We start from the raw sequence: 21,406 nt of genomic DNA on the forward strand, positions 1-21,406 counted from the left end.
TTATGAACTGTGGTTTGGCAAGAAACCAAAGTTGTCATTTCTTAAAGTTTGGGGCTGCGATGCTTATGTGAAAAAGCTTCAACCTGATAAGCTCGAACCCAAATCGGAGAAGTGCGTCTTCATAGGATACCCTAAGGAAACTGTTGGGTACACCTTCTACCACAGATCCAAAGGCAAAATCTTTGTTGCTAAGAATGGATGCTTTCTAGAGAAGGAGTTTCTCTCGAAAGAAGTGAGTGGGAGGAAAGTAGAACTTGATGAGGTAATTGTACCTTCTCCCTTATTGGAAAGTAGTTCATCATAGAAATCAGTTCGAGTGATTCCTACACCAATTAGTGAGGAAGTTAATGATGATGATCATGAAACTTTAGATCAAGTTACTACCAAACCTCGTAGGTCTTCCAGAGTAAGATCTGCACCAGAGTGGTATAGTAATCCTATTCTGGAAGTCATGTTACTAGACCATGATGAACCTACGAACTATGAGGAAGCGATGATGAGCCCAGATTCCGCAAAATGGCTTGAGGCCATGAAATCTGAGATGGGATCCATGTATGAGAACAAAGTGTGGACTTTGGTGGACTTGCCCGATGATCGGCAAGCCATAGAAAATAAATGGATCTTTAAGAAGAAGACCGATGCAAACGGTAATGTTACTGTTTACAAAGCTCGACTTGTTGTGAAAGGTTTTTGACAAGTTCAAGGAGTTGACTACGATGAGACTTTCTCACCCGTAGCGATGCTTAAGTCTGTCCGAATCATGTTAGCAATTGTCGTATTTTATGATTATGAAATTTGGCAAATGGATGTCAGAACTACATTCCCGAATGGATTTCTGGAAGAAGAGTTGTATATGATGCAACCGGAAGGTTTTGTCGATCCAAAGGGTGCTAACAAAGTGTGCAAGCTCCAGCGATCCATTTATGCACTGGTGCAAGCCTCTCGGAGTTGGAATAAATGCTTTTATAGTGTTATCAAAGCATATGGTTTTATACAGACTTTTGAAGAAGCCTGTATTTACAAGAAAGTGAGTGGGAGCTCTATACCATTTTTGATATTATATGTGGATGACATATTGTTGATTGGAAATGATATATAATTTCTGGATAGCATAAAGGGATACCTGAATAAGAGTTTTTCTATGAAAGACCTCGGTGAAGCTGCTTACATATTGGGAATCAAGATCTATAGAGATAGATCAAGACGCTTAATTGGACTTTCACAAAGCACATACCTTGATAAAGTTTTGAAGAAGTTCAAAATGGATCAGTCAAAGAAAGGGTTCTTTCCTGTGTTACAAGGTGTGAAGTTGAGTCAGACTCAATGCCCGATGTAGGATCGAAAGTATGTCTAGAGGGGGGTGATTGGACTACTTGACCAAATAAAAACTTAACCTTTTCCCAATTTTAGTTCTTTGCAGATTTTAGCAATTTAGCACAAGTCAAGCAATCTTAACACAATTCATGCAAGCATGCAAAGAGTAGATAAGTAGCAGAAAGTAAAGCATGCAACTTGCAAGAACGTAAAGGGATGGGATTGGAGAGTGCAAACGCAATAGGAGTGATAACCCACAAGTATAGGGGATCAATTGTAGCCTCTTTCGATAAGTAAGAGTGTCGAACCCAATGAGGAGCTAAAGGTAGAACAAATATTCCCTCAAGTTCTATCGACCACCGATACAACTCTATGCATGCTTAACGTTCGCCTTACCTAGAACATGTATGAAACTAGAAGTACTTTGTAGGAGTTATTGGATAGGTTTGCAAGAATATAAAGATCACGTAAATATAAACTAGGGGCTGTTTAGATAAAGAAGCAATAAAGTTAGTATAGCGAGTGTGGAAAAGTGGTGGTAGGAGTTATGAAATTGTCCCTAAGCAATTGACTACTTTACTAGACTGATAGCAAGTTTTATGTGGGAGAGGCCACTGCTAGCATGTCATCCCTGACATGGAATTCTATGCACTTATGGTTGGAACTGTTAGCAAGCATCTGTAACTACTAACGTTCATTAAGGTAAAACCCAACCATAGCATTAAGATAAATTGGTCCCCCTTCAATCCCATATGCATCAATTTCTATGCTAGGTTGAAGCTTCTGTCACTCTTGCCCTCCAATACATAGTCCTATCAACATACAACTAACCCTATGGTGTGATCCACGCGCGTGCTCATGTGATGGGCACCAAAGGACATCAACATAACCACAAGCAAATTAAACCAATCATAGCAATTCACCAATTACCGAAAGGACAACAAAAATCTACTCAGACATCATAGGATGGCAACACATCATTGGATAATAATATGAAGCATAAAGCACCGTGTTCAAGTAGAGGGTACAGCGGGTTGCGGGAGAGTGGACCACTGTAGATAGATGGGGGAAGGTGATGGAGATGTTGGTGAAGATGAAGGAGGTGTTGGTGTAGATCACGGTGATGATGATGGCCCTGGCGGCGTTCCGGTGCCACCAGAAGCGAGGGGGAGAGAGCCCCCTCCTTCTTCTTCTTCCTTGAACTTATCCCTAGATGGGAGAAGGGTTTCCTCTCTGGTCCATGGTCTCCATGGCGTGGGAGGGGCGAGAGCCCCTCCGACATTGGATTTGTCTCTCTGTATCTCTCTGTTTCTGGGTTCCAGATTCTGGCCTTTCACCGTTTCTTATATTCCCGGAGATCCGTAACTCCGATTGGGCTGAAATTTTAACGCGATCTCTATCTGGATATTTGCTTTCTTGCGGTAAAAGAAGGGCACCAACCGCCTTATGGGGTGGCCACGAGGGCCCAGGGCGCGCCTGACCCCCTAGGGCGCGCCCCCCTGCCTCGTGGCCCCCCTCGGGCATCGTCTCGCATTGATTCTTCTTCCCAAAAATCATAAATATTCCAAAAAAAACTCCGTCAGTTTTTATCCCGTTTGGACTCCGTTTGATATGGGTTCTCTGCGAAACAAAAAACATGCAACAAACAGGAACTGGCACTGGGCACTGGATCAATATGTTAGTCCCAAAAATAGTATAAAAAGTTGCCAAAAGTATATGAAAGTTGTAGAATATTGGCATGGAACAATCAAAAATTCTAGATATGATGGAGACGTATCAGCATCCCAAGCTTAATTCCTGCTCGTCCTCGAGTAGGTAAATGATAAAGATAATTTTTGATGTGGAATGCTACCTAGCATAATCCTGGTCATATATCTAATCATGGCATGAATATTAAGACACGAGTGATTCAAAGCAATAGTCTATCATTTGACATTAAGACAATAGTACTTCAAGCATACTAATAAAGCAATTATGTCTTATCAAAATAACATATCCAAAGAAAGCTTATCCCTACAAAATCATATAGTTTGGCCATGCTTCATTTTCGTCACACAAAATGCTCCCATCATGCACAACCCCGATTTCAGCCAAGCAATTGGTTCATACTTTTTAACACACTTCAGCCCTTTCAACCCTCACGCAATACATGAGTGTAAGCCATGGACATAGCACTATGGGTGGAGTAGAGTATGATGATGGAGGTTGTGTGGAGAAGACAAGAAGGGAGAAAGTCTCAAATCGACGCGGCTAATCAACGGGCTATGGAGATGCCCATCAATTGATGTCAATATGAGGAGTAGGGATTGCCATGCAACGGATGCACTAAGAGCTATAAGTGTATGAAAGCTCAATCTGGAAACTAAGTGGGTGTGCATCCAACTTGCTTGCTCATGAAGACCTCGGGCATTTGAGGAAGCCCATCATCGGAATATACAAGCCAAGTTCTATAATGAAAATTCCCACTAGTATATGGAAGTGATAACTCAAGAGACTCTCTATATGAAGAACATGGTGCTATTTTGAAGCACAAGTGTGGTAAAAGGATAGTAACATTGCCCCTTCTCTCTTTTTCTCTCAATTTGTTTTAATTTATTTTTTTCCCTTTTTTGGTGGGCTTCTTTGGCCTCTCTTTTTTCATTTGGGCTTCTCTGGCCTCTTTTACTTTTCATAAAGTCTGGAGTCTCATCCCGACTTGTGGGGGAATCATAGTCTCCATCATCCTTTCCGCACTGGGGCAATGCTCTAATAATGATGATCATCACACTTTTATTTACTTACAACTCAATATTACAACTCGATACTAGAACAAAAATATGACTCTATATGAATGCCTCTGGTGCTGTACCAGGATGTGCAATGATCTAGCGTAGCAATGACATCAAAAAACGGACAAGCCATGAAAACATCATGCTAGCTATCTTACGATCATGCAAAGCAATATGATAATGAATGTTCAAGTCATGTATATGATGATGATGGAAGTTGCATGGAAATATATCTCGGAATGGCTATGGAAATGCCATGATAGGTAGGTATGGTGGCTGTTTTGAGGAAGATATAAGGAGGCTTATGTGTGATAGAGCATATCGTATCACGAGGTTTGGATGCACCGGCGAAGTTTGCACCAACTCTCAAGATGAGAAAGGGCAATGCACGGTACCGAAGAGGCTAGCAATGATGGAAGGGTGAGAGTGCGTATAATCCATGGACTCACATTAGTCATAAAGAACTCATATACTTATTGCAAAAGTTTATTAGCCCTCGAAGCAAAGTACTACTACGCATACTCCTAGGGGAAGGGTTGTTAGGAGTTAACCATCGCGCGATCCCGACCTCCACTCATAAGGAAGGCAATCAAAGAACACCCCATGCTTCAAATTTGTCACACAACGGTTGTCATACGTGCATGTTAAGGGACTTGCAAACCTCAACACAAGTATTTCTCAATTTCAAAATTACCACACTAGCACGACTCTAATATCAGCACCTTTATATCGCAAAACTATTGCAAGGAATCAAACATATCATATTCAGTGATCTACAAGTTTTATGTAGGATTTTATGACTAACCATGTGAATGACCAATTCCTGTCATCTCTCTAAATAGATATAAGTAAAGCAAGAGAGTTTAATTCTTTCTACAAAAGATATGCCCATGCTCTAACAAATTTAAGTGAAGCAAAAGAGCATTCTACAAATGGCGGTTTTCTATGTGAAGAGAAACAGGCAATCCAAACTTCAAATGATAAAAGTGAAGCACATGAAGCATTCTATAAAGCCATACTCAAAAGATATAAGTCAAGTGCAATGAGCATTCTATAAATTAACCAAGGACTATCTCATACCATCATGGTGCATAAAAGAAAAGTGAAAACTAAATGCAAAAGACGCTCCAAGATTTGCACATATCGCATGAACGAAACGAATCCGAAAACATACCGATACTTGTTGAAGAAGGATGGGATGCCTTCCGGGGCATCCCCAAGCTTAGACGCTTGAGTCTCCTTGAATATTTAGTTGGGGTACCTTGGGCATCCCCAAGCTTGAGCTCTTGCCTCTTCTTCTTCTCACATCGAGACCTCCTCGTTCTTCGAACACTTCATCCACACAAAACTCAACACAAAGCTCGGTAAGATCCATTAATATAATAAAGCAAATCACTACTCTAAGTACTATTGCAAACAATTCATATTTTGTTTTTGCATTGTAGCTACTGTAATATAACGTTTCCATGGCTTAATCCACTTATAGAAATTGATAGTTTCATCAAAACAAGCAAACTATGCATCAAAAACAGAATCTTTCTTAAATAGGACAGTCTGCAGTAATCTGAACATTCACCATATTTATGTTACTCGAAAAATTCTGAAAAAATTAGGAAAATAAACAATTTGTATAGAAAGACAGTGCAAAAAGTTTCAGAACTGTTTGATGTTCCAGTAAAAAATGTAAAATTGTGCACTACAACCAAAGTTTCTGTCTTGCACCGCACAAACCAACAAGCAATCTAAACATCCTAAAGGCAAACCTTGGCACATTATTTTTATTATATAATGGAATTGTACAAGGGGATAATTATTTTTGTTGAAAATTTTCTGTAATCAAGATTCACAAAGTTTCCATGAGCATGAACAAAGTTCAAGGCTAGCTCCCACTTTACCAATGCCCGTCTTTCTCACTTTCGCTTTTCTTTTTGGAAAAGTTTTGGGTTCCCCTCTTTATTTTTTTGTTTTTAAACTTTATGAAAGCACACAACAGAAATAAATGTCTCTCTAAAACTTCCGGGTTGTCTCCCTGGCAGCGCTTTCTTTAAAGCCATTAAGCTAGGCATATAGTGCTCAAGTAATGGATCCACCCGGATCCCAAGGTATATCAAAGCCAATTTTAATTAACAATGAATTGTGATTTAGTAGTGAGCACAAAGTAACATATATCATGCAACAACGAAGTATAACTCTCTTCCTATGCATCGGCATGTCATAAAAGAACAATTCATGCACCAAGTAAAGGCCAATGCATAGTATAAGCAGTTTTTTTTCAATTTTATCATGTTGGAAACATAAAGAGGCAGAGATGTAGTTCCTATCTCATAATAATTGCAAGTTGGAGCAGCAAGCACATGCATATTATATCTATCATCATGTGCAACGGTAAAATGCAGCCCATGAACATACTCCTTTATAAGAGCAAACTTCTCCGATATAGTGTAGTTTGGAGAATTCAAAAAGATAATAGGACTATTATGTGTGGGTGCAATAGCAACAATTTCATGTTTAACATAAGGAACTATAGCAAGTTCATCTCCATAAGCATCATTCATATTGGCATCATGTCCACAAGCATAGCAAGCATCATCAAAAAGGGGTATTTCAAGAGAATCAATAGGCTCATAACAATCATCATAGCAATCATCCTTCGGTAAGCATGAAGGGAAATTAAACAATGTATGAGTTGAAGAGTTACTCTCATTAGAAGGTGGGCACGGGTGATCAATCCTCTCTTCCTCATTTTGTTCTTCGCTCTCCTCCTCATCTTTTTCATCCAATGAGCTCACAATTTCATCAATTTCTTCTTCCATAGACTCCTGCAAAATATTAGTCTCTTCTTGGACACCGGAGACTCTCTCAATAAAATCATCAGTATTGGAATTGAATTCATAATTCTCATAGCAATATTTAAGTATAGCAAAAATTTCAGGTCTGTAAACAGCATCATCAAGATTTTCACACTCTTTAAAGAGAGACTCAATTTCATAAGCACTCATAAAAGCAACGAATTCTTCTATTTGTTCCACATCATAGTAATCATATATACCATTAGCATAAGAAGCCAAGGTTTTATCATCACTGAATTTGCATGAAAAAGGAAGGTGCGGAGCCTTCATCCTAGAGCAACAAGTATAATCATATCTCAAGCATAGTTCCCGAGCATACCAATGCAACATATGAATTTGATCCCATAACAGTTTCCCTTTTTGAGTCAAGTGATAATCCCTAAAGTATTCACGTTGATCCAACGTGTCTCCCATTACATAATTGAATGGGGTTTTCTCGGGATTATTAAAGTAGTGCATAATATTTTTCACATACCCATCATCGAGGGTTTTAAGAGGTTCCCCATCTCCATGAGTAGCAAGTAAACCTAATTTTTTTGGTATTTCGTGTTCCATATCCATAACTAAAGATAGAGAACAACTTAGAACAACAAATGAAAATTACTTAGTGATAAAGCAAACAAGCACACACGAGAATATTCACCCTATACTATAACTCCCCGGCAACGGCGCCAGAAAAAGGTCTTGATAACCCACAAGTATAGGGGATCAATTGTGGCCTCTTTCGATAAGTAAGAGTGTCGAACCCAAAGAGGAGCTAAAGGTAGAACAAATATTCCCTCAAGTTCTATCGACCACCGATACAACTCTACGCGCGCTTAACATTCGCTTTACCTAGAACAAGTATGAAACTAGAAGTACTTTGTAGGAGTTGTTGGATAGGTCTGCAAGAATATAAAGAGCACGTAAGTAGGGGCTGTTTAGATAAAGAAGCAATACAGTTAGTATAGCGAGTGTGGAAAAGTGGTGGTAGGAGTTGTGAGATTGTCCCTAATCAATTGACTACTTTACTAGACCGATAGCAAGTTTTATGTGGGAGAGGCCACTGCTAGCATGTCATCCCTGACTTGGAATTCTATGCACTTATGATTGGAACTATTAGCAAGCATCCACAACTACTAACATTCATTAAGGTAAAACCCAACCATAGCATTAAGATAAATTGGTCCCCCTTCAATCCCGTATGCATAAATTTCTATGCTAGGTTGAAGCTTCTGTCACTCTTGCCCTCCAATACATAGTCCTATCAACATACAACTAACCCTACGGTGTGATCCACACGCGCGCTCATATGATGGGCACCAAAGGACAGCAACATAACCACAAGCAAATTAAACCAATCATCGCAATTCACCAATTACCGAAAGGACAACGAAAATCTACTCACACATCATAGGATGGCAACACATCATTGGATAATAATATGAAGCATAAAGCACCATGTTCAAGTAGAGGGTACTGTGGGTTACGGGAGAGTGGGCCACTGTAGATAGATGGGGGAAGGTGATGGAGATGTTGGTGAAGATGACGGAGGTGTTGCTGTAGATCACGGTGATGATGATGACCGTGACGGTGTTCCGGCGCCATCGAGAGAAAGGGGGAGGGAGCCCCCCTTCTTCTTCTTCTTCTTCCTTGACCTTCTCCCTAGATGGAAGAAGGGTTTCCCCTCTGGTCCATGGTTTCCATGGCATGGAAGGGGCGAGAGCCCCTCTGAGATTGGATATGTCTCTCTCTCTCTCTCTGTTTCTGCGTTCCAGATTCTGGCCTTTCACCGTTTCTTATATTCCCGGAGATCCGTAACTCCGATTGGGCTGAAATTTTAACACGATCTCTATCCGGATATTGGCTTTCTTGCGGAGAAAGAAGGGGACCAACCCCTTATGGGGTGGCCACGAGGGCCTAGGGCGCGCCTGACCCCGTGGGGTGCGCCCCCTGTCTCGTGGCCCCCTCGGGCATCGTCTCGCGTTGATTCTTCTTCCCACAAATCATAAATATTCCAAAAAAATCTCCGTCAATTTTTATCCCGTTTGGACTCCATTTGATATGGGTTTTCTGTGAAACAAAAAACATGCAACAAACAGGAACTGGCACTGGGCACTGGATCAATATGTTGGTCCCAAAAATAGTATAAAAAGTTGTCAAAAGTATATGAAAGTTGTAGAATATTGGCATGGAACAATCAAAAATTATAGATACGACGGAGACGTATCAAGGAGACACGGATGTTTTTGGCGTGGTTCCGATAGGTGGTGCTATCGTACATCCACGTTGATGGAGACTTCAACCCACGAAGGGTAATGGTTGTGTGAGTCCACGGAGGGCTCCACCAACGAAGGGTCCACGAAGAAGCAACCTTGTCTATCCCACCATGGCCATCGCCCACGAAGGACTTGCCTCACTAGGGTAGATCTTCATGAAGTAGGCGATCTCCTTGCCCTTACAAACTCCTTGGTTCAACTCCACAATCTTGTCGGAGGCTCCCAAGTGACACCTAACCAATCTAGGAGACACCACCCTCCAGAAGGTAATAGATGGTATGTTGATGATGAACTCCTTGCTCTTGTGCTTCAAATGATAGTCTTCCCAACACTCAACTCACTCTCATAGGATTGGATTTGGTGGAAAGATGATTTGAGTGGAAAGCAATTCGGGGAAGGCTAGAGATCAAGATTCATATGGTTGGAGTGGAATATCTTGGTCTCAACACATGAGTAGGTGGCTCTCTCTCAAAAAATGAGTAGTGGAAGTGTGGGCACGTTCTGATGGCTTCCCTCACAAATTAGGAGAGGGTGGAGGGGTATATATAGGCTCCACACAAAATCTAACCGTTACACACAATATACCAAACTCGGTGGGACCGAATCAGAAAACTCGGTCGGGCCGATTTAGTACATAATGTGACCATTAGGCAATTTCGGTGGGACCGACATGTCAACTTGGTGGGACCGATATCATTAGTGTTAGGGCATAACGTAATCTCGGTTGGACCAATTAAACAAACTCGGCTGGACGACTTTGGTAATAAGCTAACCAGAGAGTTGGTCAGGCAAACTCGGTGGGACCGATTCGCTCGTCTCAGTGGGACCGAAGCGTTACGAAAAGGAAACAGAGAGTTTGTATTGCAAACTCGGTGGGACCAATCTCTCATCTCTTTTAGTCCCGGATGAGATCACGGACATGACGAGGAGTCTCGAAATGGTCGAGACATAAAAATTGATATATTGGACGACTATGTTCGGACACCGGAAGTGTTCCGGAGAAGTTTCGGATAAAACCGGAGTGCCGGAGGGTTATCGGAACCCCCGGGGGAACTAATGGGCCTCGATGGGCCTTAGTGGAGAGAGAGAGGGGCGGACAGAGCAGGCCACGCACCCCCTCCCCTTGAGTCCGAATTGGACTAGGAAGGGGGCGGTGCCCCCCTTTCCTTCTCCTTCTCCTTCTCCCTCTCCTTCCTTCCCCCTCTCTCCCTTTTGGTGGAAACCTACTAGGACTTGGAGTCCTAGTAGGATTCCCCTCTTGGGGGTGCACCAAGGAGGGTCGGCCGGCCTCCCCTCTCCTCCTTTATATATGGGGTGGGGGCACCCCATAGACACACAAGTTGAACTTTAGCCATGTGCGGTGCCCCCCTCCACAGTTTTCCACCTCGGTCATATCATCGTAGTGCTTAGGCGAAGCCCTACGCCAGTAACTTCATCATCACCGTCACCACGCTGTCGTGCTGATGGAACTCTCCCTCGGCCTCAGCTGGACCTAAAGTTTGAGGGACGTCACCGAGCTGAACGTGTGCAGATCGCGGAGGTGCCGTGCGTTCGGTACTTGATCGGTTGGATCGCGAAGACGTTCGACTACATCAACCGCGTTACTTAACGCTTCAACTTTTGGTCTACGAGGGTACGTGGACACACTCTCCCCTCTCGTTGCTATGGATCACCTAGATAGATCTTGCGTGATCGTAGGAAAATTTTGAAATTACTACGTTCCCCAACATCAAGTCCTTCACCTCCAGATCCATCAACCCCGAGCTCATCCCATTCGGCCCCAAGTAGGAGATGGCCGTCCGACGAGAACATGGCACGGAATGCCCGCTGTGCGAGGCAGCAGGTGTAGGAGGCGGCGGCAGCCCTCGCGGCGGTGGACGTCGGCGAGGTGGAGTCGCATTCTCCGGCGCCTCGTATGGTGCAGCAGACCGGGCGCCGCAACCGCATTGTGGTGGATGACTCCGGCTCGTCCCATGATGGATCCATCATTGATTTGACGTCCACCGAAACCGTTTGGGTTACGGGCTTGGACGAGGAAGAGTAGGGCATGGGAGACGGCTGCGCCTTGAGTCCCGTGAGTCGGCTCGTGTCACATACCCTACTCTACCTTGCCGGCGACCGGACCAACTCTCTAGGGAGTGTAGCCGGCCGCCAGACATGGCCACAGCAGAACCAAGCGAGCTTCGGTTAGATTTGGTTTCACTTTGCATGCAATAATATGGATTTGAGATTTCTAATTTGAGGTGTCCGGTTGTAGAATCAAATATTTGAGGCCTGACCGGTCAGTGTCCTCGGACGCGCCCGTGGACGTTTGAGGGGCCGGATTTGCCCATTGTGGTTGTAGATGCTCTAAGGCCACCGAAACTAGGCGGGGATCTTGAGAGAGGAGGCGGCGGCTATGTGATGCTGAGTAAAGAATCATTATTCCCCTAGACCACCTAGCTACATCACATTAAAAATAACATCCAGATTCATAGACCACCTAGCTATGATTACAAGAACTGATCGTCCCTCCCTCATCGGAGTCGGGCAAAACTTATTATGGTAGACGGTTAGGAGCTCGTCGTGGTAAGCCGCCATAGAATCAGCGCACTGAAACAGCAACCATCGTTGTTGAAGAGTAACGTAGATCCGAAGAATCCAACCTGAAGACACACGAATGTAGATGAATGACGAACAAATCCGAGCATATCCACCAAAGATAGATCCGGCGGGAACACATCTTCACACACCTACCAATGGTGCTAAACACGAACTAGGCGGGGAGAACCTTATTCCATTTTCAAGGGGCTGCCGCCGTCTCACCTTCCTGAGTAGGACATAAACCCTAACAAAACACAAAGAAACATGTAAAAATGGAGCCGTTCCACTGGCAAAAGCAGGGATCCACCGCACCTACATGGCCCTAAGGCCAACAGAAACTAGGAGGGGAAACCTAAACTTGAGAGATTCGACTCCGTTCAATGGTCGTTCGTGATCGAGGTGATGCAACAACTTGGTTTCGGACCTAGGTGGAGATCATGGATTTGTGGTATTCTTGCAACTTCTACCACCAAGATCATGGTAAATGGAGACCCCGGGGACACTATTTAAAGCTGCAAGGGGCTCAAACAAGGCGACCCGATATCACCGATGCTCTTTATTCTCACCATGGAGCCGTTGCAAAGGCTATTGCAGCGGGCAACGCAAAGAGGACTCTTGGAGCCGTTGGCGTCTCGAGGGATGAGGCAACGACTGTCCATATTCGCGGATGATGTGGTGGTGTTCATTAAACCCAAGCCAGGAGAGCTTGAGGCCGCGAAACGTATCTTCGAGGTCTTTGGGGAGGCATCAGGTTTGCGGATGAATATGGCGAAATCAGCGGCCCTTCCGATAAGGTGCTCGGATCAGGAAAGTAACATGGCGAGCAGTGTGCTGGGTTGCCCGAGAGGGGCCTTCCCCATCAAATACCCGAGCCTCCCGTTGGCACTACGGAAGCAAACTCCGGCGCAGTTACAATACTTGGTGGATCAAATGGCTAATTGCCTCCCTAAGTGGAAGGCGGCTTTGATGCCGAAGAGTGGACGGTTGACTGTGGTCCAATCGGTGCTATGTGCCATGCCCATTCATGCCATGATGGCCTTGGATCTTCCAAAGAAAACTATAGCTGCAATGAATAAGGTGTGTAGAGGTTTCCTCTGGTGCAAGCGAGCTAATGCGAATGGCGGCAATTGCGCTGTCGCCTGGGACGCAGTATGTGCTCCAAAATGGGCTGGAGGATTGGGAATACCAAACCTCAGATGGCTGAATGTGGCCATGCAAGCTAGGTGGCCATGGCTACAACGGGTGGACTCGAGCAGACCTTGGAGTGAGTTCACAATTAAAGTTCCAACAGATGCACAACTTTTGTTCCAGGCAGCCACCAAGAGCGAGGCGCATTGTGGAGGAAGCACCCTTTTTTGGGAAGACCGTTGGATCAATGGGATGAGGGTACAGGAGATAGCACCAACTATATATGGCATGATCCCTCGACGCGTCAGATTTATGAAGCATGTGGCATCGGCCATTGAGGATGGTTCTTGGGCTATGGATGTCGGCCCGGACCTTGGAGAGCAAGCCTTGAGGGAATTCTTATCCCTATGGCTGTGTGTGCACATGTGGGAGCCGGAGGTGGATGTGCCTCATACGATAGCATGTCCTGGGAGACGAACGGACGCTACTCGGTGAGGTCGGCATATGCGCAGGGTTTTGGGGCCGAGAGGTGGCACCTATGGCGGAGCTGAGCTGGACGTCCCGGGCCCCCTTCAACTGCAAGTTCTTCACTTGGCTAGCACTACGAGATCGGTGCTGGACCTCGGATAGACTTGCACGAAGAGGGTTACCGCATCAGGACGCTTGCCCTCTTTGCGACCAGGAGGAGGAAACGATCAACAATGTGCTGCTAACATGTGTGTTCGCTAGGTCCATATGGGTTGTGGTCTATGAGGCATTGGGCAAGCTGGATTGGACACCGACGGCGCAAGACACGCTTGACGTTTGGCTTCGGGATAAGCAAGGCCCGAATAACCTGCGGCGCAAGGATCTTCATACTATCTTCATTCTCACTATTTGGGAGCTGTGGAAGCATCGCAATTCTATTGTGTTCGAGGGAGCATCCCCTTCGATGGATGTGCTTATTGCTAGGGTCAAGTCCGAAGGGAAGATATGGTCGCTAGCCGGCAAGTTCAAAGGGAACATTGGACCCTTCTTTGGTAGCTTAGAGAGGTGGGCACGTAGGGAAGGATAATTGTAACGGAAACTTTGTAAAAACATGATGGAGGCAATCTTTGCCTTTCTTCTTTAATACGTATATAATATGCACGCTCGTGCATATTCGAGAAAAAAAAAACTTGAGAGAGGAGGCGGCGGCTACGTGAGGCTGAGCAAAGAATCATTATTCCCCTAGAAAAAACTAGCTCGAGTTTGAGAGTGACACCGTGCAATCGCTTTCCTGGATCCGTGCGTTCATAACCATTGCAAGAAGTTTGTGGACTCGGCGACGCCATCTCCGTATCTCAAGCAACGAATAAAAAACATATAGGGGGAAAAGGTGAAAAGCAAAGGCCCTAGCTAGCCTAGAAAATGAATCGATGAAATAGCCAGGAATAATATCGTGCTAGTAGGCGAAAGCCCGGTTGAAAAATTAAAGAACTCGAGAACATTAAAATGGTGCTCGCCGCGATCCATTTGCATGCATGGATCGGCCTAACGTTCGGCAGGGTGTCAAAACCTGATATCGCGCGGGGCGGCCGGACGGACAATCTTGGCACGGAAGACTTCCCCTCCAAATCCCGGGCGCCAATACCCAATGCCTCGCCGATTGCGGCAATGGCGAATCGGATCTCCGAGTAGTACCCTAACACGAGCACTATCGATCGCACCCCTACGCTATCCGGTCTTGTACTGCTCGCACTTGGATGCATTGTAGAAAAGTGTTGGTTGGTGGTGCCAATTGGAGGGCGCAGGAAAAATCCGGACACTGTTTGTAGCATCCATATCTATCTCTGCGCCTGCGCTGTATCCTCTTGAATACGGTAGTTGAACAAACAATACTACTCCCAGAAGGCCAGAACCATTCTTCTAATCGGGAACTCCAGTTCACACGGATGGGCGCCATGTCAGCCAGCGAACGGGGAATTAACAAGTGTGGACGTGCGGTGTCGCGGTGACCCGGTATTCCGGGGGACGGACGGACGGGCACGCTTGACAGCGCAGTGGCGTACGTGGTGGCTGGCAGACGTCGTTCGTTATCTGTGTTGTGGTTGCGTCATGGTTTGCGAAGGAAGGCAAGCAGTCAACCTCAGGCCGGAGGGGACACTTGCAGCTGCTGCCCGTCTTGCTCACTTCGCCGTTCGTCCACTGTGCCTCGCTCTCGCCGATGATGATGTATACGGACGGACAGGGACAGGGACAGGGATTGGGACGGGGACCAGCCGAGCAGTCGGCAGCGGGTCTAGGAGGGTTCCAGAAAGAAAGCACGGTCTGCAGGAAGCAGCAGCATCGATCCATGTAATGATTAATGAACGGAGTGGGATGGATTTCTTTTTCTTTCTATATAGAAATATATTCTGGGCTGGCTGAAGTGGTAAATAAATTTGCCGTCATCGTCAGTGCTGCTGTTTGCAGGTCAAGCTCAGGCTTCGGGGACACATCTCATCTCCGGTCCAGGGAGGCCTCGTTCGTCCGGAACCGGCTCGTCTACCGTGCTGAAGGCACGGTAGGGGAGCTACAGTAGCCTGCAGTGCCTCTGTGATTTTTCACTGCGCGCTACAGGAACTCATGATCAGTGTGGTGCTACAGGGTGCCCGCTACAGTACAGATTTACTATAGTAGATTTGCCACAGTGCATAGTGTTATAGGGCCCTGCAGTGCCTTCTGCGATTCCCACTGCGTGGCTACTGTAGCTCCCTGCCGTGCCTTCAGCACGGTAGACGAGCCCGTTCCCGTTCGTCCAGCCTCGTCACGCATTTGAGCTGAGCTGCATAAATACGGACACAACAGTGGATATACCTGACGCTGACGGGCACAAGCTCGTGGATCATTTGCTTGGGAATCAAGAATTGAAGGCATATTAGGTGCATCAACGGACTACACATTTGAGCAGGAGTACTTTTTTCTCACTCCCAAGTGGAGGCGCCACTCCCGCTGATCCAAGGACAAAACTTCGCTATCCGGTCCAGCAGTGTGCACGGCAATGGTTGCTGGGCTACTTACTTTGGAATTCGATGGTTTCGATCCCTCGGATTTCTTGCCAAGCAGGAAAGAAATTCCTTGATGCTCCCCAGAAAAGTTGATGCGAGATGGCACGGGCTGCGATCGATCCAGCTGATGGACGGCCCGGTGCCGTCGGAAAAGCTCGACGTCGACAAGCCACTCGAGCTCCGCCCGGCCCTCTGTCTTGCTCCAGGGGAAAGGGTTTCGATGTCATGAGCTAGCTGGTTCATCTCATCCATGCTTAATTTTCTTTCTTCTATCTATCTATATACTCAAGCTATCGTCGTTTTTGTTCCGTTATCTCTTGATAGTGGAACCGGATCCTTTTTTTTTTGGATGGAACCAAAAACAACCACAACATGCATTTCACTTTTACTACCTTTTCTGCTTGCCACAAAAGTAACAGGTGTTGCATCGACAATGTCTCTTTCAGTTTACCAAACTACAGAAAGAGATGGCTCTGCACATACATACAATAATATGACACCGTCGTTTTCGAATCTTTCTTCGGATGTGGATGCAGGCTTTGCACTGGTAAGCACGAAGGCCGGTTCAGTGCAAGAGCCAAGGGCCGAGCTTATGTGTGGTGACCTCACTTAGAAGCAATCAAACACAAAGTCTGATCTGATCCATCCCTGACGGTGACACCACAACAGCAATGAAGCGTCATAGTTTAACCGAGTTCAATTTCAAACACACCAAGTTATAAATGTACAGGTCACTCAGCAAATATATCGTCAGTGAACACCCATGGAGTTTGCTCATAACATTATCAGGTACACAGCCGTCACCAAGCCAAGGACCCAAGCAATGGAGATAAAGTACAGTGATAACAAATCAGCAGCATAAATCTGAGGAACCCTTCTAATTCCTCAGTTTTTGGTAGTCGCAATGGCATCAGCGACACACAGGAACAGAATTGAGTCCCCACCTAATTTTGGGGGACGGTCAGCCTTTTGATGATCGGTGCAGCCATGACGGTTGCAACCCCGCAGTTCTATTCGCACGCCAACTTGGTGTCGAAGCTGCTCAGGGAGAGGGCGAAGGCCTGGAAGGCCGAGAGAGGGTACCGGTAGTCCATGGTGAACATATCCTTCGCAACCTTGCCGAACTGAAGTATCACCTTATCATGCTCAGGCGGAGGAGCTGGCGCAGGGTGTGGTGGAGTTGGGGCTCCAGCAGCAGGCTGTGCGGCAGCAGTGAGCTGGAAGTTCTTGACAGAGGCGACAGTCACCCGGCCACGGAAGTTGAGGCACCAGCACTGCAGCTGCTCATGCCATCTTGGAACCTTATTGCGGAGAATCAAAGGCGTGTCCTTCGAGTCATCGCCATCGCTCAAGGCCTGTCCTCTGATCGCCGGGCCACCTCCTATGGAGACGTCAGAGAACCTGGCGCTGCTAAAACGCATGGAATGGTCCATGACAGAAGATTTCGAGACCGGCATGCTGCTGAAAGATTCGTCTAGGGAACGGGAAAAAATGATATCCGGTTGGCAAGGGACACTGCCACCAGCCTCCAGCGATGAGGCAGGGATGGAGTGCATTACGCAGCGCATCCGCCTGGGACCTCGGGTTCCCAAGACGTTGAGCTCATAGGAGACCTGAGCTATGCTGTATGTGCTGCAAGGAACCTTCGTCAACCCTTTCTTGGAGTAGAATCTTCGGCTAGTTGTCCCAGAATGCGAAACACTACTTGCATTGTAAGGAGGCTGTGTGTCATACATTACAAACTTGGTGCCAAGGAAATTTGACCTACAAAATGGCAAACATATTAGCAAGTACGAACATATGTCAGATTAAATGTCGGTATATAAGTTTAAAATAAGGCTATAGTTTCTTCAAATAGTACCTCATTTTTCCAATGTATGTGTCAGTAGACCTCGATATACTGTTCGCATTCATAGATATTATATATTCTGTACATGTTGCACGGCAGATCCTTTTTGCTGACAGAAGGAATTTGCCATTTTCGACAAGCACGGCTGTAGAAAAGAAAACTTATAAAATGCTAAAATAATAATACTAGCAACAAAAACATGTAGGCTAGCAAACAATTATTATATTTGCATTTCCATTTTTTTACAAAATATGGAAACAACCAGTTTGACAGATAAACAATCATGTGGACACAAACAAAAATACATGCCAATCCCAATGGAACCATTAGGTAAATGCAAATATGTCAGGACAAGGAAGAAAATGCATGGTTCTAGGGAAGTCGAAAGAACAAAAATCACTAGCGGATCAGTAAGCTCAAAAGAGTACAAAGACACAACTTGCAGCAGTAAATATTGCTAGTACGGCAGTAACCATCCCAGCTTGGGTATGTAAAGTAGTGCAGATAACACTGCCAGCTGCAGAACAGTGTATTGCTACCGATCGACAGATAATATTGTGTTGACTTAGACTTGTCAAACGATTTTGGCTGTGCTCCGTGTCATGCCCTAGGATTCGCCTCAGCTCTTAGGTGAGCTTCACCTTGGGCAGAACTGGAATGTGTTTGTGAAGGGAGCAACACAATGGGTGGATTTCAATTTTAAAATGTGGAGCCGATTGACAAGGACAGCTATTGCCTATCTGAGTTTCTGTACAGATATATACACATTTTTCTAAAATTTGAGAACGTCTGTTGGAGTCTGTGCACTGACATGTATGCTTTTACAAAAAAGAAAACGAGGACATCTTTTAAAATCACTGCACAGATATATAGATTTTTGACAAAAAATAAAAGACAATCCCACATGTAAGCACAGGAAGAAGGTGGTGAAACCGACCACCGCCACCAATGGACATCTTTTATAACAGTATAAAGATATCATATGGAACCTACGAGATGGTTCTAATTAAAAATGAAGAGACGTGTCAAGACCCCTACCAAACATTTATATCACAGAGTAGAGTGAAAAAGAGCGATTAGTATGTGCGTGGGCTGCCAGTGGGCTTTTCAGTCACCTCTGCTTTATGAACTATGGTTCATGGCTTTCACAATATGACTTTCAAGCAAAGTACAGAGTCATGTGAATCTGTAGTTCTGCACATAAGCATGCATATGCAAGTTTGAGGCAGGCAGATAGTGTCAATGGGAACAATTTCCTCTGGAATCCAATAAGAAACAGCTTAGTCAAGCGTATCTGTGTTAACTGAACACTGATACCTCCAATACACGCATGGACTAAAACAGTATCGTTGTTGATTTTCTACCCTACACAAGCATAACATCAGGACTCAGGAGTCAGGAGAATATTTTAAAACTTAGAAACCAGAAGTTTGAAGTACAGAGAACTGCGTATACGAGTTTTTTTCTAAATGAAAGTCCATAGCCCATACAACATAGATCATATGATAGTACCCAAAAAATTACCTGAGGTAAGGCAGAGGTAAAGATAGTAGGTTTGGGTAGATCTATCCCGCTTAATGAAGCACTGCATAGTTCCATCCCGAGGGCCAGGCTGTACATGGATGAAACAACATGATTTTATTAGAACACATGCTAAAGCTGGTTATGTTGTGTTCATGATATCTCACATTTCAACATTCCAAACATTAGTTATATGTTAATCATCCAACATCGAAGAACCGATATTGCCAGATGCCAGCAAAGAAGGATAATCTGACATTAACATAGCTGCATCATTACCTGCTTGAGGGACACAGGAAAAGTGATCTTTCCACAAAACTCTGGATTTTTTACAATCTCTTTACACATCTCTCTCCATGTTCTGCAGACAGCTGCGCAAGCAACAACATTCTTCCTACAGGGCCATGTAGCCTCACTAGCCTCCAACCTCTCAATCACATCTCGAAGCAATTCAGAAGGCAAGTTAGCCCAGCAGCTGCTCTGGATTACAGGAACAGGGTCATGTAACTCATGGACAGCACCATGAGATCTCCCTCTGCCATGGCCCAGAATCCTAATGTCAAATCCTCTTCGAGATAAGCTCCCAAAGCTATCCCTTACATCGCGCACAATGCTACGGAATGACATCTACTTCAAATTTTAAAAATCAAGAGCCCTGCTATATAACACAAGAGATCTCCTAGTGTCGAACACTATCATGCCAATAGAAGTGGCCAACTCAAATTCTTTTAAGCACTAACAATAGAACCTGCAAGACAAAAATATTGTGTAAGCAATTAGTTTTCCATCAGAATTGAAGATTACTGTAATTTTTGCAATAAATTAGTATTCAGCTAACTGAGTGTTCAGCTTTTTCGGATGAAATGAAGAAGGATACTACATTTGATTGGTCATGTGATTCCATAATCACTAACATCGACTAACCCTTAAGCCTTAGGGTGGCTTACAACTTTTGATTATAAAGATATGTTAGGGAACACTCTTCAGGAACACTTATAGGACATGGCCGCTTCTTTCAAAACAGAATATCCGCTACTAGCATCCAAAGCTTACTCGCATGACTATCAAGGAATAGATAACTCGAGGGGCGAGGGCCACAATTTTCCAACAGTCCACGCTATCTGGCTAAATTCCCCAGGATGAAGTAGCCACAACTAGAGAGTACAGATGTACATTTCCAGCAGCATGAGCATTTCGGTACCTTACTCAATATAGCAGCCTAAAAATTGAAGTGAACATGGTTTCGCTGGAATCCCACTACAGCATGCTAACTTTCGCAAGTACACTACACGAACTAAACCATCTACAACAATACCAAGCAGAACAAATATAGAAAAAAAAGGGGGATGATGCATAAATCAACGCATAGATGATAACTGGCTCTACCGGATGATGCAGGAAGATCTAAGAAAATAGCAGCACATCAGCTCTACTTTGGGGCAAATAAAATCTAACGAAATGCTATCTTTCACCGAGTTAGATGTAGAATAATAGGCCCGAGAAGCCAAAATTCCACGGGAATTAGGTCAAGAGGCAACTCGGAGGCGCCTCAATCCCAGCCCAAATCCCGACAAGCGACGAGCTGAGAATCCGTCGTCTCTACCGAGATCGGCTAAACATGCTAAGAAAACAGGTGAAATGTCCTGCTCCCGGCCCCTACCGAGCCGGATGCGCGACGGGCGCGGAGCCCCGAGAAGGCCGCGCACAACCACCCAAGCGCAAATCTGCGAGGAGGCACCGGGGCGCGGATCCGGGCGGGGGACACGCACCTCGAGCTGGAGCGGGCGGCGGGGAAGGGCCGGTCGGATCGGCGGAAAGGGGGAGGGGCGAGGGGCCGGTGAAGAAAGGAACAAGTGGTTGTGGTGACACTGGTCGGGTCCGGTCCGCTCCTGCTTTGTTTCGTTGGAGTCGGACATGCTCCGCGCAGGGCAGAGCTGTCTCTGTTTTTCCTTTCATCACTCGGAAAAGGCATTGTGCTGCGAGTGCTAAATCGTTTGCATCTGGTCAGGGGCACGTGCACCTGTGTGAGAAAATAAATTTATTCAAATGCTGAGGTGATCTTTCGGCAGAGCCGTTGTTTAATTCAACTGGAATTTGGTCAGCCGCGCCATTGAGAACGAATTGAATC

The 21,406-nt window shown here is 45.2% G+C and overlaps 1 protein-coding gene across 2 annotated transcripts; it reads right to left on the minus strand.

Annotated features, from left to right (window-relative positions):
• Positions 1–16,576: 16,576 nt before the first annotated feature.
• LOC119295412 (tubby-like F-box protein 13) lies at positions 16,577–21,200 on the minus strand. Of its 2 annotated transcripts, none has more exons than XM_037573833.1 (5): positions 21,048–21,200; positions 19,558–20,026; positions 19,282–19,369; positions 17,770–17,902; positions 16,577–17,672 (listed from the first exon to the last, which is right to left on the minus strand). In XM_037573833.1, exons 2-5 carry the CDS (start codon positions 19,903–19,905, stop codon positions 16,919–16,921), a joined length of 1,323 nt encoding a protein of 440 aa, XP_037429730.1. In that variant the 5' UTR covers positions 19,906–20,026; positions 21,048–21,200; the 3' UTR covers positions 16,577–16,918. The 2 variants fall into 2 exon arrangements, with proteins under 2 accessions (XP_037429730.1, XP_037429731.1); XM_037573834.1 differs by having other exon boundaries at positions 20,939–21,184.
• Positions 21,201–21,406: the final 206 nt, after the last annotated feature.

This window comes from Triticum dicoccoides, chromosome 4B (assembly GCF_002162155.2).
Source record: "Triticum dicoccoides isolate Atlit2015 ecotype Zavitan chromosome 4B, WEW_v2.0, whole genome shotgun sequence".
In the NCBI taxonomy this organism is placed as follows: domain Eukaryota; kingdom Viridiplantae; phylum Streptophyta; class Magnoliopsida; order Poales; family Poaceae; genus Triticum; species Triticum dicoccoides.

Coding starts and splice junctions, on each gene's coding strand:
- LOC119295412 (XM_037573833.1), bottom strand. CDS start 19,905: ATGTCATTCCGTAGCATTGTGCGCGATGTAAGGGATAGCTTTGGGAGC. Junction 19,370..19,557: donor TTCCTGTGTCCCTCAAGCAG/GTAATGATGCAG, acceptor ATCCATGTACAG/CCTGGCCCTCGGGATGGAAC. Junction 17,903..19,281: donor TTACCTCTGCCTTACCTCAG/GTAATTTTTTGG, acceptor TCTTTTCTACAG/CCGTGCTTGTCGAAAATGGC.